Below are 18,879 nucleotides of genomic sequence, written 5' to 3' on the forward strand. Positions count from 1 at the left end.
GAATGAACTCTTCCTTATCTGTAAGACTAAGACACAAATCCCAGGTCCAAGGCTTTCACTAATCAGGTCAGAACAGTGACATTGAAAGTTCTCATTCTCCAATGTCATTGGGTCTTCAGGGAGGAAAAGGAGGCACTTTAGCCACAGTTGCACATCCTGTATAATGAACTCCTCCTTATCTGTAAGACTAAGACACAAATCCCACGTCCCAGGCTTTCTTTCATTGATTAGGGCAAAACGGTGACACTGAAAGTACTCATTTTCCATCTTTCTTAGTTCTTCAGAGAGGAGAAGGAGGCACTTTAGCTACAGTTCAAAATCCTGTATAATGAACTCTTCCTTATCTGTAAGACTAAGACACGAATCCCAGGTCCCAGGCATTGACTAGTGCAGAACAGTGACATTGAAAGTGCTCATTCTACAGCTTCATTGGGTCTTCAGGGAGGAAAAAGAGACACTTTAGCTACAGTTCCACATGCTGTATAATGAACTCTTCCTTATCTGTAAGACTAAGACACAAATTCCAGCTCCCAGGCTTTCCCTAATCAGGGCAGAACAGTGACACTGAAAGTGCTTATTCTCCATCTTCATTGGGTCTTCAGGGAGGAAAGAGAGGCACTTTAGCTACAGTTCAACATCCTGTATAATGAACTCTTCCTTATCTGTAAGACTAAGACACAAATCGCATGTACCAGGATTTCTTTCATTGACTAGTGCAGAACAGTGACATTGAAAGTGCTCCTTCTCCAACTTCATTGGGTCTTCAGAGAGGAAAAAGAGACACTTTTCCACGTGCTGTATAATGAACTCCTCCTTATCTGTAGGCCCAAGACAAGTGAATGGGGCCTTTAGTCGCCTGCACCTAGAGCTACAAATCTCCCCATGTGCAATGCATTGATCCCATTAAAGGCACAAAGCAGAAAGAATAAAGGCAGAGCAGCAGCTGGAGAAGGGAAGGGTTAATAAGAGAACAGCAGGTGTAATGACAGAGATTAACCACTAGATGTCAGTGTTGTCAGTACCCCAGTGTGTCTTGTGCAAATCTAATTGCTTTCTTACACTTCATCCCACACTTTGCTGAATTCACCTCCTTCAGATGCCCAGGGAGGGAACAGGACATATCCCCCTTTTTCTAAAAACAGCCCCTCTGCCTCCCCCAAAGGGAGGTCTCTGAGTCGGGGAAGTTGCCTATAGCACAAGGGGTGCAGGAGTGAGTTGTAGTTGGAGAAGTGTCTTGATAGGGGATCATGCGTTGGGTGTGCGTCCTTCTACTCTTCCTTTACTCACTCTCACAGGGGACAGACGGGATCTGGGACCCCTTACGTAACTCAGGTAAGTCCCTTTGCCCCTCACCTGGGGTAATTATCTCATTCTGCCTCTATTGATTTAATTGTCACTGCTGTACATGACTGTAACCCTCCTATGTGGATGGATCAGCAGTGGGAATTAATAATGGGGGGCTCTGCGTGTTTATTCCCCAAGCTTGATCCTCTGTCGAGCAGCTACAGACCCTAACCCAGCTGTGTGTCTTAGGCTTACAGATAAGGAAGAGTTCATTATGCAGAATCTGACTTTTCCTACATTGGTTCAACAGTCAGAACTGCCCGGGCAGACAAATAGATAGGGACAGGCAGATGCCGCTTTCCATGGCAAATTTATATTTTCGAACCGCTTAAAACCAGTTTTGTAATGAATGTACATTGGGAAGTTGCTCAGAATTCCACTTGTGGGTTTACTTTCCCCTTTAAAGAGGTTGCTCTCATTTGAGTTAATAAGTTAGCTATTATGATGTAGAGAGGGATATTCTGAGACAATTTGCAATTGGTTTTAATTTTTTATTATTTGTTTTTATTCAGCAGCTCTCTAGTTTGTAATTTCAGCCGTCTGGTTGCTAGGGTCCAATTAACCCTAGCAACCATGCACTCATTTGAATAAGAGACTGGAATATGAATAGGAGGGGCCTGAATAGAAAGATGAGGAATAAAAAGTAACAATAACAATACATTTGTAGCCTTACAGAGTGATTGGTTTTTTTAGACAGGGTCGGCGACCCCTATTTGAAACCTTTAACACATACATAAAGCCAAATATATATATATATAAATTAAATGCTGTGTAGATGTATCATTGCTGCCTGGGGTAAGACTTGATTAATTGAAGTCATTATTTAGGGAGCAGTTTTATACTTTCCCAACCCGACCCTCCCTTGCACTGCCCCCCCCCCCCCATACACCAGAGAGAGTTTAATTTGGGCAGTTACCTGTCACTATGGCCCAGATTCCCACGTGCACCCCAGCTCCCAGCATGCAACACTCCGGCACTTTCATGTGAAAGGAGGGACCGAGCCCAGATTTCACTAATACCTGTCTATGAGATTTCTCCTTGGCTCTGGACCCCCCATTTGCCCTTTTGGGGTCCACATTGTTGTTTCATTACTGCCTCTCATTATTATACACCTATACATTATACACATTATACACCTATACATTATACACCTATACATTATACACCTAGACATTATACACCTATACATTATACACATTACACATTATACACCTATACATTATACACCTATACATTATACACCTATACATTATACATTATACACATTATACAACTAGACATTATACACCTATACATTATACACATTATACATTATACACCTATACATTATACACCTATACATTATACACCTATACATTATACATTATACAGCTAGATATTATACACCTATACATTATACACATTATACATTATACACATTATACACCTATACATTATACACCTATACATTATACACCTATACATTATACACCTACACATTATACACCTACACATTATACACATTATACACATACGGAATGTTTTCCCTTAAACTCCAAAACAGACTTTCCCTATGGAGCAGTTTTGCCAGATCTATAATAAACGACCAGGATAACCTCAAATGCCCCCGATAATGAGGAGAAACAACAAAGTCATGTGACTATATCTGATTTGTATCTCAGGGCACAGATCCATATAAAGTGCAAGCTCCCCGCACATCTGCCCTCAATTACTCAGGATACTGTATCTGTATCTAATGTGTATGTGTATAGTGTATATGTGTCTGTATATAATGTATATGTGTCTGTATATGTAAATAGTATTTGTACTTATGTGTCTCTAGCTGCCATAGTGCTTAGGTCACTGGTGGGCTCAGAGAAATAATTATTAGTAGTAGTAGTAGTAGTAGTAGTATAAGTAGTAGTAACCATTGTTTCTAGTAGATAATCTCAGGGTGGAAATGCACAACTGGTTGAAAACCTTTATGCCCCTAGGCCAGACTGTCCCTTGTCTTCCACCCACCACCCTAACCCCACAGCTACTCACTACCACCCTAACCCACAGCTACTCACTACCACCCTAACCCACAACTACTCACTTCCACTCTAACCTACAACTACTCACTACCACTCTAACCTACAACTACTCACTACCACTCTAACCCCACAGCTACTCACCTCCACCCTAACCCACAACTACTCACTACCACTCTAACCCACAACTACTCACTACCACTCTAACCCTACAGCTACTCACTACCACTCTAACACACAACTACTCACTACCACTCTAACCCCACAGCTACTCACCTCCACCCTAACCCACAGCTACTCACTACCACTCTAACCCCACAGCTACTAAACTCCATCCTACCCCACAGCTACTCACCACCCAAATGACCAGCTCAGAAGCAGTGTCCCCTCATCTATAAGGTATAAGGACCTGGCCCCAAACCCCAAACCCAACCTCTACCAAAAGAACAAAAAAGGAGCCATTCTGAGGACAGGTAGGGATGCCCTTAGTTCAATATCCCGTATAATGAACTCTTCCTGATCTGTAAGCCTAAGACACAGACCAAAGGCCTATTTATTTTGCTACAGGTGTAGCTGGTGACAACTGCCCGGTGGTTGAGTGCAGCTGTTCCCATACATGTGAATGAGGCATTAAGTCCCCTGCTCTCAGAGCTATTTAAAATTTAAAATTGCATAGAATTTAACCTTCTCTTATTTTAAAGGTTTACTTATCCTTTAACTCCCTTAGGAGATACTTAGGACCCCCGGCAGAGTTCCCTGTGTCCCCCCAGTAATGGCAGCACATTATGGCCAATCAGTGACAAACATTGGTTTCAATGTAAAAAAGAAGCAGAAATAGTTCCTGTTGCCGTGGGTGAATGTTGTGGGCCCTGCGGGTACAGGTTGGCATATGGGACGGGTGATGCAGAACTTGCAGTATTTATAGTAACAGTAATTAGTCTGAGATGATTGATGACATCACCGCTCACCTAATTACCCTCCGGAGCGAGTGGGACCGATGGGATGTGGGGTTTTTTAGTTTTTCTACAAATTCAATTTCTCCCATTGCTGATATTATGCAAATGGGATTTATTTTTTATTTTGGAACAGGATCCGCAAAGTCATTTTGGATAGATATTCTTCTGCACTGCGTCTATCCCCCCCGCACAATCTTCTCGACCCAAAATTAGGCGCACCCTATGTTTCCAAGGGGATATCAACCTCCCACCGAAAAGAAAATATCAGTCCGATCAAATATTTATATTTATGTGGACGTGTCCGTGAGTCATTTGTGAATGTAATTGCTAGGCTCTGCACTGGCGGTTCTGACTACTGAAACAATGAAGCAGAAGGGCAAACAGATTATGTTATATTCAATTTGCAGTACAGCAGTAAAGAGTGATTTAAGTTTATCAGAGCACAAGTCACATGACTGGAGGCAGCTGGGAAATTGACAATATGTCTAGCCCCATGTCAGATTTCAAAATTGAATATAAAAATATCTGTTTGCTCTTTTGAGAAATGGATTTCAGTGCAGAATTCTGCTGGAGCAGCACTATTAACTGATTCATTTTGAAAAAATTTTTTCCCATGACAGTATCCCTTTAAAATGAACATATTGATATGATATTTGGTCTTTGTTTTTAAATTTCTTTATTGTAAATGTAAAATGCTTGACGGTTGTTTCTGACCCCCACACATTTTACTTCTAAGAGTAGTTTAATATCTTGTATCACTTTCTACTTTCTGCATCCTCTCCGTTTTCGTTTTCCAAGTTGTCACTCGAACCGCTGCCTGGTTGCTAGGGTGAATTGGATCCTAGCAACCAGGATTGAATCGCAACTTGGAGAGCTGGGAACACAAATAAAAACGAATTCGGCAAGCTGCAGAGAATTAAAGGGATATGGGCCAATAAACAGTGCGAATCGGAGGCATTATTGACTGTAGAATATTTTCAGGTCCAGTTGCCCTTAGGCAAAGACGATGGGACAGGCACTTTCTGAGGTCGCAGCGTGACATCAAGGGACACAATGGCACCCACGTCAGTCAGGACATGGGAGGGGACAGCCTGTCTATTGACACCCTGCCAGATAACCAGACCCAAGTTGTAGTGAGTATATGGGATTTTTTTGGATGAATTTTGGCTAAAGCCCATAAAAACCTTTTGAAGAACATCTTCAGTCTCCGACTGGTCAGCCCCTTAACGTCTTGTTAATTCCAAGGACTTCCATAAAGAATTCTTATAACTAAACCATTAAGCAGCTTTCTATTTCCTTCTAATATATCAACCATCTCTCAGCTCTCACTGTAAAACCCATCTCACTTCTTCAGAAGACGTTCCTTGTGTCCTTCAGAACATAAGATTCATTTAATCTCTTAACAAACCTTCAAATACCTCCCCAACTTCCAGGCCTATCATTGTCAGGTTGTGGCCATAAGCCCTTTTTTAAATACTGGAACTGCAAGAGTTTTCCTCCAAGCCATCGGGTCTAGATGACCCTAGATTTCCTTTCATCTAGATGATACTAGATGAAAGGAAGTCCTCATGAATGATGAGCATCTTGTGGTGTCAGACAGAGATAAGCTACTCCAGGCTCTAAATCTCCAGACTAGTACACACTATTTATTGGGCGATTGGACCTCAGTGTACCTATAATGGCAGGGTCTATTTGATATTTCAGTCTGGAACCTTTCCCAAGATATGCAGGTATGGAAATGTACTTTTAACCCCAATCCAATGGCTTCAAGAGGACCACTGGTGTCTACCATAGGTAAAGATGTAGTGGTGCTCCATCATTAAAAATAAAAGTTCCCCTTTCTAAAACGGACTTTTGCTCTTCAGCTTCATTGTATCAAGTTGATATATCTCATATTGCCATTGTTATTGTCTCTTGCCAACAAATATTTTTGTTGGAGAACGAGGCATTTGAATAACCATTTCCTAGCGGCGAGTTTTGCCTTGTGGACAAAACACTCATCACTCGGCAAGACATATTACTACTAAGCATTAACTAAGGTAAGCAAAGATGTTCTGGAAACCTAAATGTCTCCATTTATGGGAAAAACACTGATGTAAGGAAAAAAAAGATTGGGTGAGCGTTTTCAGATTTATGTTACATTTCCATTGTTTCTGTGACCTCAGACATGAATGTGTTATGAGCTGATGGTGATTAGGACATCATACTCACTTGGAATTATTCTCCCGAAGGCTTCCATCGGAACCAGGGTTTATTTGTCCTTAAGTATAACAGGAGAGCTTGTCCCGGCTCTTGTATGGACCGGCCCCACATTTGTTTCCTTATTGCTTCTTCAAGGTCTAGTTTAAAGAAGACAGAGAGACAAAATGTGGGTAATTCTGCCCTTTAAGGACACATTGGAGGTAGCAGAGTAGACAAAGAAGTAAATAAATTCACTAAGAATAGACTCTTTATCATAGTACCATAGAAATCCATGTTCTTGGGTCCAATGATATACCAGATCTTGGATATGTTCTTCTGTTATGATAAATCTGGAATGCTTGGGAGCTGAGGTTTTCTGGATAAGGAATCTTTCCCTACTTTGAATGACCATACCTTAAATCTACTTAAAAGAAGCTCTTTATAAAAGTATACTTTTTTCCCCTTATCAACAGGCTTTAGAAAGTGATATGGATCCATATTCATGTCAACATGGAGACTGATGGGACGGTGATTGCCTCCCTGCAGTATTTTCATCGCCCACAGTCAACTGTGTTGCTCGCTCTTCCACCATGTTGACTGAGGTTATATCATTGTCTAAAGAGATACTAATAATAAGAATAATAACTTGATGGAAAAAACATGGGTACACTGGGTGAATTCTTAAAAGGGAAGAGAGATATTTACTCATCCTTCAATAATGGACCTTTTTTTGTCTCATCTACAGGAGGACAGTTACAGTTACTACACATCTAGGGTGTTTGGCCCGTCGGAGCATGGTGGTACGGAGTTGTGGGTTGATTTACATCGGGAGAAGGGCAATAAGACCAGAGTGCACAGCATCCTCTCCAACACACACAGGCAAGCTTCGGTGAGACCTCCTCTGTGCTGGGAGAGAGAATGACCCCCTTAAAGACCAAACCTTATCATTGAATCAGTCTATGTGTCCTCAAATGACCAGAGTGTTGACATGAGGCATCCTATGGGCCAGCCTATTAAATTCATGAACTCTATGTGCCAACAAAGCATCTCCTGGAGCAGAAATGGAAACATGTAGGAGAGGCTTTTTATTGGAGCATGTGGTAGAACCTCTAAGTCAGGCCGTGGCTCTGGCATGGTTCTTCTTTAGATGTTGATAATTAAAAAGGACAGGGCGTATGATCTGCTGTTACATTCCAAAGGCATTTTGTGATGTAAGTTCCCCAGGAAGAGTTTGTTTTATTGATCACCGGTTGACTTGGGATGAGGTTGTTTTATGTTTTTTTCCTATGAGACCGACCCCTGGGCCAGGGATTCTTTCAGTTCTGATGGGCTGAAGGTTTTTTTTATTGCTCAATTGCAGCATTTTGGAAGTCAGTGTTGTTTGTTGCTTGGGAATTAAGAGAATCTGACCCTTTGGCATGTTCTGGTTATGTTGTGACTGGTATTTTCCTTCTCGGTTCTGTCACTTCTATGTGTTATGAGGCCAGGATGAGGTTTCCTAATTCTTAAATGACTACATTTCCATGGTTTATAAAGAAAGAGGTTTCCTGTGCCTCTTTTTGTAGACTAATTCCTGTGCTTTTATATAATGTATAATATGTAAGGTCTTATATAATGTTTTCCCTTCTAGCTTCCTCATGCTCTCTCCTTTTCTATCTTCTCCTTTGTCTTCATGACATCTGGAGCTCAACCTTCCTTCCAACCTCTTCTTCAGTTTCCTCTTGTATATTCTTCTTTCTTGTCTGGATTTATACAGTGCACTTTACTGTATCACCCAGAATGTCTTCCCCTCATTTTACATGCTCACTATTATCCTTTGCCTTCTCTATTTTATGACCCCCTTTCTCTACTTTACTTACAGAGACTGATCCTATCCTTCGATTTCCCGTTCTATGGACATCCGTTACGTCAGGTCACAGTAGCCACAGGAGGTAAGTCTGAAAGCTGGGGGGGGGGGTGAGTCCTTAAGGGCCATATCACCATTATTGATAATTATTAAAAAATGTCACCTGGTTTGCCCTTTGAAGTCTACAGTGGGTCAATGCTTTGGGATCTCCAACCAGTTCCTCCCAAACCCCTGAATGTTGCTGTTAGTGGCCTCATAGCAGGTGCTTATTTTTCAATTCCAGGCTTGGAGGCAAGTTTTGGTTGTATAAAAACCAGATGTACTGTCAAACAGAGCCTCCTGTAGGCTGCCGGCCACATAGGGGCTACCAACAGTCAATTACATATTTAGCCTCCCCAGGAACTTTATACATGTTTATGTTGCTCTCCAACTTTTTATACATTTGAATTAAATATGCCATAGTCAGGGTCAAATGGACCTGCCATACGATTCTTGGTGGGCCCAGGCCATAGTGAGCTCCTATGTAGGATACTTTTCATCAACCCTTTCTTATTTTTATCATATGTATACTATTTGGCACTGCCTGCATATAATTATTAGAGGTTCTGGAGGTCAGGCCAGTACGGCTAGTTAGATCCTTGACTTCAGAAATGTCTTTGTTTTTTTCATCATGATTTTGAAATAATTAGGATTTTAACGTGTCCCACACAGGGTTTATCTTCATGGGGGATGTTCTTCATCGCATGCTGACAGCAACGCAGTACGTGGCCCCCTTAATGGCCAACTTTAACCCCAGTTACTCCAAGAATTCTACAATCAGCTACAGAGACAACGGTACATATTGCTATATAGAATCACGTATGCATAACGTCTATATGGTATATACACGCATGCAATCAATGGAATGATCACATACAAAGCAAACTTGTCCATGAATGTGACCCACAGGCACGTCGTTCGTTGTTCAGTGGGACAAGGTCCCTCTACATGAGAAGGAGGACGCCGGAGGATTCACATTCCAGACTGCCCTGCATAAAGATGGCCGCATTGTGTTTGGGTACAAGGAGGTGGGTGTCTGAGCAATGGTAGGGCCATTCCCATCACAAAGCTATTGCTTCTTGTCCGTGCCAAAAAACTTTCCATGCCCCACACCAGTCAGAATTCTAAGCCTTTTTACAATGCAATAAATGAGTTTGCTGTCATCCCTGGCGCCAAGGAATGAGGCTGTTCACGTAGTTGCACATTACTCACCAGGGCCGGATACTGGCGCTGCCTTTGCCACCAACCCCCTCGTACCAGGAGCTGTTCTCCACCACTACAACTGGCTCCACCGTCTGCCATTCATAAAGTCAAGGAGATTTATAGCCTTTTCACACTGAGGCCTTTTAGTGGAGAGATAATGTTTTATAAGGGATCCATGCAGCCCACTCCTTAAATGAGATTATATTACAAACATAGAGCAATTTATTCTACCTCCTCATTAGAAAATCACTGCTTCCAGGCACAAATAAGAACTGTATAATGTGCTGTGTCATTAGATGCTTGTGCTAAACATTTAAGCCATAGAAATAATGGGACTTTTGCTCCTTGTTTAGATCCCTCTGCCGGTCCAGAACATTAGCTCCGCTCAGCACCCAGTGAAAGCTGGTCTTTCCGATGCTTTTATGTTATTGAACAGTAGCCCCGATGTTCCAGGTAGGGAATGGAAAATCAAAATGGGTCAAATAGTTAAGCAAATATGGAGAGGAATGGCCCTTTACTTCCAAGTTGGGTTCTTGATGGACATTTATTAAACAATACATTGCCCATTAGAGTCAGACTGTTGAAGTTACTGAATATCTCAAATGGGATTTTAATTCTCTATGGAGATCTTTACATAGGTGAACCCTTCTTGGAAGGTTCTTGTTTTGATATGCTTTGTGGTCTTCTTGATCCCCTTAAAGAATAAAAAACATTTTATTTTAAAAATCCCTTATGTCTCAGACATCAGCCTCAGGAGAAAGGTTGTATCATGTTTGGGGCTGTTTATACTCATTTTATGGATTTTAAAATAAAAAGGCTCACTTATCCTTTAACCACAGAAAGGACAATGAAATAAAGAAAACATTATCAATTTGAAACCAAATTTGACTCTCAGACTTACCGGCTTGCTTTTCAAAGACTGAGACAAACGGGAAATTGTTAAATAATTATCATTTTCCAAATGAAAAAATGTAAGCGCTCAGGAACCTTACCTCTCAAAACTTTGGTAAATCCACCGTTCTGCTTGAAAAAGATTACGATACTTTCTATATGGTAAATAGTTAAGAGAAGTCACCATCGGTTAAGAGCTTCTCCCACTAGCATAGTGAATTATGAACCTCAAAAATGTCTTAAAATCTTAAAAAAACATGAATGAAAAGACTGGACTCTTACTCCTAGGTGCTCAAAAGACTGTAGTAATTGACCAAATATTAATATGAAAGTAAATAGAGAAGTATAATATTTTACGGTGGCAAAACAATTGGCAGAGCAGAAGACAACAGATAAATGTTTGTAGGAAGTAGGGAGTAGAGTATGTGCGTTTGAAGATTTGTATTTGTTCTACTGATGATCTGTAAATGAGTTCATCTCTATTAATCTCTGTCTCCTGTTCACAGAATCCAGAAGAAGAGCCATTTATGAGTATCACAAGGTGCAGCTGGACCTTAGCAGGATCCGTAGCCAGACTGCCGTGGAATTCATCCCTGTGCCAAGTAATAGAAAGCACTGGAAATCACATTAGACGGGATGCATATCCGGGTTGCCTGTTCAATCCCTTGTTGAACTATTACAACCCCAACAGCCATAGGCTTTCCATAAAACTAGGGTCTAAAGTCACACTGGTTCAAGTTAGAAACACAAAGTGTATAATTTTTTAGCCAAATTCCTTGCAAAAGATGCCGTCAAATACCAAACCCCATTCAAGTATGAATTGAAATATCTGAATCTGAGCACGGTGTCATGGTAGACAACAACTTCTCACCTCTATTCTCATAAGATGATTGGTTCAAATTGGGCTAAATCTAGCAAAAAGTCCAAGCCAAGCCAAATCGAAATGCTGCGGTAGCTGTGGTTTGAACAGGCTTTATGTCTATTTCACAAGTTTCATGAAGACCTGGACATGATGTTATTGCCAGTTGTCAAAGTCTATGCAAACAATCAGGGGCCCAACCCACTCGAAGAATGAGACTTTGTTTACGAAAATGACGGCCTCTTAGAAATAGTCTGGATAAATTGCATTTTTATATGACGTTTTGTGATGGTTTTGTTCCTGTAAAGCCTCAAGGTGGAATTCTTATGTTTAGTTCTGTAAATTCTCAGAAAGGAAGTATAGTCCACCATGTGGGGCCCACACAAACCAGAAGTAACTGAATTATTTAAACTTGGAATTATATAAACTTGGAATTATATAAACTTTTGGATAGGGATGCGAAAACAGTACTGGTGCTGTTTAGGTTGGGTCATGACAGTGTTGGACTGAGGCCCACCAGGGCTGCCATCTCAAGGGTCAACTACTACCACCAACCCCTCACAAACTCCTGCCCATGATCTCCAGCACGCCCCCTCCTGGCACCATGTACATTTTACTTCTTCCCTCCTCCTTACAAGCAGCTGTGATCTGGGGGAGCACCTTCAGATCCCAACAAGGAGCGGACCTGGGCTGGTGGGAAGCAGATTGGGGTTGTAGCCCATCCGGTTTTTTCCCAGTGTCCCACCAGACCAGCCCGACCCTGCAAATAGTTGAAAGTGCCTCCTACTTTATAATAGAAATGAATACAAACTGCAAAACTAGTTCTAAACCAATATTTGGGTCATGCTGCTGATGTTCCCAATTAATTTGGGTTCCCTAAGGAAAATGATTAGATGCACTGTCTTACTGAGTACAAAGCAGATGAAGGAATAATTCTATGATCAGAGATAAATGTTTAATGATGTTTTATCCCTCTTACAGCTTGCCTGCAGCAGACCTCTTGTGAGCAATGTGTGAGCTCTGTGCCAAGTTTCAACTGCAGTTGGTGCCATGTATTGAACCGGTAAGTCATTCCTTCCTTATCCAAACAACTATATGGTCATGGAACACCTTCGTAGGCAGGGCTATTAAAATTACACCTGAATGAATGTTGGTATAGTTCCATTAGGAGCTCCACACTAGGGAAGAGGAGGTGTAACATTTTACCACCATGATCTCCAATATAGAGATCTCCAATTTCTTTGATGTTGTGGGCAGATTGTATGAAATACCCGATTTTATGGACTGGATTTTCGGGAAAGAATGATGTACAAGTTGGAGGCCTTAAAAATACCTTAGAAGGACACATCAAGCCCATGAACCTCCAGATGAACAGTCCTGCATTTCATCTATCTAATTGGGAACCTGTTCTGATGCAGGTGAAAAGGAATTCCAGATCTATTAGGTGTGAGGGAAGGATGGAAGTACGAGGAACCACAAATCCATCATTATGAGAAGATCAGAGAAGAGACAAACGTATGGAGAGATAAGGGCTGAGATGTATGGAGATGCAACTGACTAAAGTGATATGAAAGGGAGGATTCATAAGTGATACACTGAATAATGGGCAGTGGTAAGAGATGTAAGTGGATTGGGAAAAAGGTGGACATTTTGGAGAAAATCCCAGTTGGATAGACGAACAGTAAAGGTTCATATCAAGAAAATGTCTGTGTGTTTTGGGCAGTGAGATATCCTGAAACCCACTTGTGGGAGAGGGATGACAAGAAAACGAACAAGCAGAAGAAGATTTCAGAGACATAATGGCTTTGGCAGTGGTGGGTGGAAGGAGAAGAAGACTTGCTGGAGGAATGTCTCTTTCCAGACTTTCAGGGAGAATAAGATTTATGCCACTGATTCAAGTGATTTCCATGGGAATAAGTTTTTTTTTATACCTGGGATGAGCTCTTGTTCCTTTGAAGTTACTTATAACCTACAAATTCTAAGAAAAGGGAGAGAGCCTCAAATATTAGATCCAAATGTTAATGCCACCCCCTATTACTCATATTCTGGCTGACTAATCACTAATTGGTTTCAGCGCCTGTTAATTCTTTATGTGCAGATGTTCTAGTGGATTTGATCGGTACCGACAGGACTGGCTCACATACGATTGTGCTCAGCAGGTGAGGACTAGCCAAGTCTTCATTTTCTTCTTTATTGACATGATGACTCAGAATAATGTTTTGTTTTTCATTATTTCCCGCAAGTCCCAGTCCACATCATGTGAGGTCTTTCCGGACCCTTATACTCCGACCAATGCGTCCCCTCCACCCACCTCCTCAGAAGGGGAGCAATGGACTCCAACACCCTCTACTTTTTCTGAGGTTCTTACCACTGAAGGTAGGCAGAGAGGGGATTCAGGGGAGAGGAGTGATATTTTTGTTTGCTGAGGCTACCCATAGATGGCTCTCCATTAAAGTTTGTAATGCCTTTTCTTTTTAGAAGGGGGGCATGTGTTCTAATTCAGATGTTTTTAGCTTCAGATATTGTGATTGCTCCTTTAGAAGTAAAGAATAACAGAAGATCTAAACGGTGGTATTTTAAAATATAGTAAAAAGACAAATTAGACGAAGGTGGCCATACACGGCCAGATTCAAGTCAAATAAAGCTGATCCAGTTGTTGGATCCAAGGCCATCAATTGGATTATCCATTGGGGAGTAGGGCCGGGCCAAGGTGGGCAAGTGCCTTAGGCAACACCAGCCTTATCCCCTGACGAGCAGGGGTTTGGGTGGTGGACAGTCCACAGAACTTGAGGGCCAAGACTAGGGGTATGCAGATAAAGGAGGTACGTGCCTAGCACTCTACTGTTGCACCCTAGGCACATGCTTCTTCTGCCTAACCCTAGTTACAGACCTACTCATCGTATGAGGGTCTCAGCAACATACTCTGTGTACTACAGCATTAGCCGCTGCCTGGAATGTATTCTGTTGTTTGGTTGTTGTAGACCCAAACCTTCAGTGATTGATTTCTTCTTTTGCAGATGACACTAAATTGACTCTTTGTCTAGGAGAAGGTGAGTTTGTAGGACTTGGGCTGGGATGGATCTTGTTAGTACAGACAATTAAACACAGGTTTCTTATTCCAGATGAGCGACCGGAGCTCTCCATGCATCCAGCCTCCACCGTACATTCAGGGACAATAGTGGGTATTGTACTGGCCGTGTTGCTCATCGCCGTTATCATTCTGGCTGTGATTTACATCAGCCGTCACTCAGGCAAACAAGGGCGACGTTGCTGTGCCCAGGTGAGAACAACATGGCAATGGAAGACTCTTCCGAGACACAAAGGGGAGGTAAATTCAAAAATGCTGCACAAGCACTTGGCACAGGGGCATGACTTCTATGTATCACAGCTGACGTGTGTCATTGTGTGCTCTCCAGTGCCATTAACTATAGTGTCTTTGGTGATAAATACCCCATAGGTCTGCACTAGGAATCAACAACACACTGGTCACATGACCAGTCACACATCAGCTCTGACCTATCAAGTGTCACCTTTACAATGCATCTTGCCAGTAGGAATCATCAATGAGGACAATGTGAGTGGAGTATCTAAGAGGCACATTGGATAAAATTGTGCATGCCACATTGGCTTGTGTAGGCCCCAGTATATGATCTCATCAGATCAACCCAATATGGCCCTGAGCATGGGTGGCCAAATCAGACCCAGATCTGCTCTTTCGGAGACCTCGCTAAAAATCGGGCAATGATCCAGATCTTTAAGTGTATGGAAGGCTTTACATTCCAGAGATAAGGTTCCACTTCATAACTCCATCTATAAAAACGTAAAAAAAAAAAAACACCCGTCTCATAAGTTTCTTCCCTTGCAACAGCAAAACATTTTACTTGTCATGACCTAAAATAGTTTTTTAAGGTTGTTTTCGACTACAAATGTTTTAAGAAACAGCGTGTTCTTGGTGATGACTCACATTTTCTTTGCAGTATCGTCCCCACCAGTGGGCTACAATGAAGTTCCAAAATCACAGCCCGGCTATATATAGGGAGGTGGAACCCTCACCAGGACTTGAGAAGGACAACTTTATGGAAATAGAGCCATAAGAGAATTGAAACTGCATTCCGGATGGGAGGCAGGTCCCCCCCACTAAGGAAATCTCACCAAATCCCTGCAGTGAACTCAACGACACAAGCAGACCCATCATTTCATTCTTATCCTGGGCCACACTCAGGCCTGAACTGTTCCACTCCCCGTTTCCACTGGAGGAAAGTTGATGTGAACTATAGCACTACAGGGAAGTTCACTCCACCTTCAGTGACGTGAAGGCATCTCAAGAACACATCTGTAAAAAGTCAACATTAAACCTGCTTATTATTCTACACCATTTAAGAACTACAATGTCCAACACATGGACAACAGCAATCATCAACAAGTACCCGTGACATGCCAGGAGACATTTTATTTCATCATTATGGACCTGGAAACCATACTGGGGATGAGAGCACCACAGTTCAAGCATTAGAGCCTTGACTGCATTTTAATAATAGTAGTTTGAAGGCCAGCTGTATCTAGGGCCTACAGAGCCCAGACTGAACTGAATTTCAACAACAGCAGCAGCCTGCCAAACATTACACGTAGGCTAGAGAGGCCTGAGTAAACTGCGCTGCAACAACAGCCATCTGCCAAATAGTTTTCCCGAGCTTGAGTCCTGACTTCAGCTGCATTTCAACATCAGTCAGCACCATAGCTTCAGATATCTTAGAGAACCTCAATGACACAACAAGGGTCTTCAGAAAAGTAAAGGTATGGGACCTTTTATCCAGAATGTTTGAGACCTGGGGTTTTCTGGATAAGGTATTTGTATCTCCATACCTTTAAGTCTACTAAAATATCATTTAAATATGACCCAATAGGCTGGTTTTGCCTCCAATAAGGATTAATTATATCTTAGTTGGGGTCAAGTTCAAGCGACTGTTTTATTATTACACAGAAAAAGGAAATCATTTGTAAAAATTGGAATGATTTGATTAAAATGGTGTCTTCCTGTAATTCGGAGCTTTCTGGATAAGGGACCCCATACCTGTAATCTTAAACTACATTGGCTGCATTTTCACAAACAGGCAAATATTTCATCGATACAGAATAAAGTGTTCGGCTTTACACCCAATATACCCAATTTATTAACAGGATCTGTTGTTGTTTTGTCTTTCTGTAAATGTTCAGTAAAACACACAGGCGTTGGTTATTCTGCTCAGAAAGTGTTTTTGACTTCTACATTTCTATTTATTAATATTGAAGCTGAAATACTGGTTCCTTTTTTTTTATTTCTAGATGAAACAACAATGCCATGCCTCATATCATGAAGCCTCTGAGACCATGTAGATTATTTAGTTCAGTTTTATTAAGCTAGCACCCAAATTGGCTTCCCAAGAAGGTGCCTGGAGACCATAGGTGGAGGATAATGAGGATTTAGGAGACCAACTGCTGTGTATTCATAACAATTCAGAGCATTTCTGCAGGTAACCTCTCTGGGGGTACGCTACATAGGGCAGAACCCTAATTTATATTTCTAAATCTCCATAAAATGGAAGCAACCTAAATGCTCTATGGTGCATCTCAACTGCCATCCACCATTGGTCTTTTAAGAGACATTATTATTGATATAGACCAGGGATCCACAACCTTTTACCCCTGAGCCACACTCAAATATAAAAACTGGGAGCCACATAAGCAAGACAAAATTCCTTGGGGATAGCAAATAAGGGCTGTGATAGGCTTATTGGTGACCCCATGTTGGTTGCTAGCCTTCAGGAGGCTTTGTTGGAGGAAACCTTCAACTTCATGCCTCCTACACTTTAATTTAAATCAGGAATTCCATATTTACTATGAGGCCACTGGGCACAATATCAATGGGAGTGGAGAGCAGCACTTTGCTCACAAGCCACTGGTTGGAGGATTGACCTGGAATGGAGGATTATTAAAATGGTCAGCATTCATTTAGACACTGGCCAAGGGTCATTAGCCCAAGTGGATTTAATAGATTTCTTCTTGCAGTTCCCGGAGAGAGGAGCATCAGGCACTAGTTCATATTGGAACAGGTAAGTGTATATGGTGAACGCTGCTGATAATGAGCATTAACCTTGAAAAAGTTCCATTGCCCCACTTACGTTGACTGCTAGCAGGCAATAAAGTTTAAAACGATATAAAGTCCATTAGTCACACAGTGAGGTTGTTTTCAAGCTGGTGGGCTTTAACATGTCGGAATTTAGCAGTCACGAGACAAGAAACATATGGGACGGCAGACCTTTTCCAATAAGGGACCTATCTCAGGTTGCACAGGAATGTAGGCCAATGCTTAGGGTTTCCTGGACAAATAACTTTTTTTCCAGCTATATTAACAATCTCCGGCTGCTCTCATGGGTAGAACACTGTTAAAGTATACGGCAACTAGCAGGAGTATTATAGGAAGGGTGTCCATGTTGAACTATAACTGTCCAGACATGCACTCTCCCAAACCTGGGCACCAGTAGGTCTTATATCATATATTTATGATTGAAATAACAAAATGAAGGTACATCCTTTGTACAGCGGCTACATAAGGGCATACCATCCCATCATACATCTTATTGACTATGGATATTATTCGCACAACAGGTATTAGTTTCCAGAGTAGCAAATTCCTCAAAGTGAGTCCTCTAAGTTGTCCTACCTACATGAGTTCATACACTTGGTGAGTGTTACCTGGGGAACTACCTCAGATTAAGCCTCCTCAACGGAGCCCAAAGTTGCTGTCTAGCAGGCCTACGCTGTCCTGTAACAGGTGCCATCCTGCCAGTAACTTTGCCCCAGCCCCCCATCCATGGGGTCCCTTATCCCCTACTTTGCTTTAGGTAAATCTTTTTAGTGAGACCTCCTGACTTAGGCTCTCCAGCAGCATTCAGCCCTTCCAATCTGTGGAGTCCAAATAGATGAGACCATGTGCTACATCTCCTAATAAAGACCATGCAGCCTCTCAAGCTGGATTTTCTAGATGTGCCCCTGAAATGTCAACTATTCTGTCAACCTTTTACCTAACCCAACCCAATATTAGACCAGGGATATCAAAAGTATTAGACCAGAAGGCCAAATATTTTTTCTATATCGCACAGAAGAATATTACATGGTGGCACCATCAATCTGTACAGTGCATCTCCATAGCTTCAGCATCACCATTAAACCAATATTTGAAGGATAATATTGACATGCCCATAGATGATAATGCTGCCTGCTGAAGCTGAAGCTGAATTTTCCTTTTTTTTTTTTTTGCCAAAAACATTGCATGGCTTTGGGACAGGGCTGGGTCATATCTATATTTTGGAGAAGAGACACATGCTAAAAAGACTGTGGAAATTCTGAGACAGACTATGGCAGGCCTCAGAGACTTCCTCTAGGATTTTGGACCCAGCACCAAAGCTCAAGAGGCGCAAGATATAAAGCAAAGTGTTCCACACAGGGACAGGGAAATAGCTGAATAAAATCGTGTGACAAAAAAAAAATCCCAAACAAGTGACAAAATAA

At 41.7% G+C, this 18,879-nt stretch overlaps 1 protein-coding gene across 2 annotated transcripts; it reads left to right on the plus strand.

Annotated features, from left to right (window-relative positions):
- The first annotated feature begins 1,066 nt into the window (after positions 1 to 1,066).
- Positions 1,067 to 16,489, plus strand: LOC108700789 (plexin domain-containing protein 1). Of its 2 annotated transcripts, none has more exons than XM_041576479.1 (14): positions 1,067 to 1,332; positions 5,294 to 5,445; positions 7,239 to 7,382; positions 8,355 to 8,424; positions 9,051 to 9,173; positions 9,288 to 9,406; positions 9,935 to 10,034; positions 10,979 to 11,074; positions 12,313 to 12,394; positions 13,430 to 13,490; positions 13,575 to 13,707; positions 14,349 to 14,381; positions 14,454 to 14,659; positions 15,309 to 16,489. In XM_041576479.1, the coding sequence occupies exons 1-14, from the start codon at positions 1,248 to 1,250 to the stop codon at positions 15,423 to 15,425; spliced, it is 1,521 nt and encodes a 506-aa protein (XP_041432413.1). In that variant the 5' UTR covers positions 1,067 to 1,247; the 3' UTR covers positions 15,426 to 16,489. The 2 variants fall into 2 exon arrangements, with proteins under 2 accessions (XP_041432413.1, XP_041432415.1); XM_041576481.1 differs by having other exon boundaries at positions 1,069 to 1,332; positions 14,454 to 14,611.
- Positions 16,490 to 18,879: the final 2,390 nt, after the last annotated feature.

Source organism: Xenopus laevis, chromosome 9_10L (assembly GCF_017654675.1).
Source record: "Xenopus laevis strain J_2021 chromosome 9_10L, Xenopus_laevis_v10.1, whole genome shotgun sequence".
Classification (NCBI taxonomy): Eukaryota; Metazoa; Chordata; class Amphibia; order Anura; family Pipidae; genus Xenopus; species Xenopus laevis.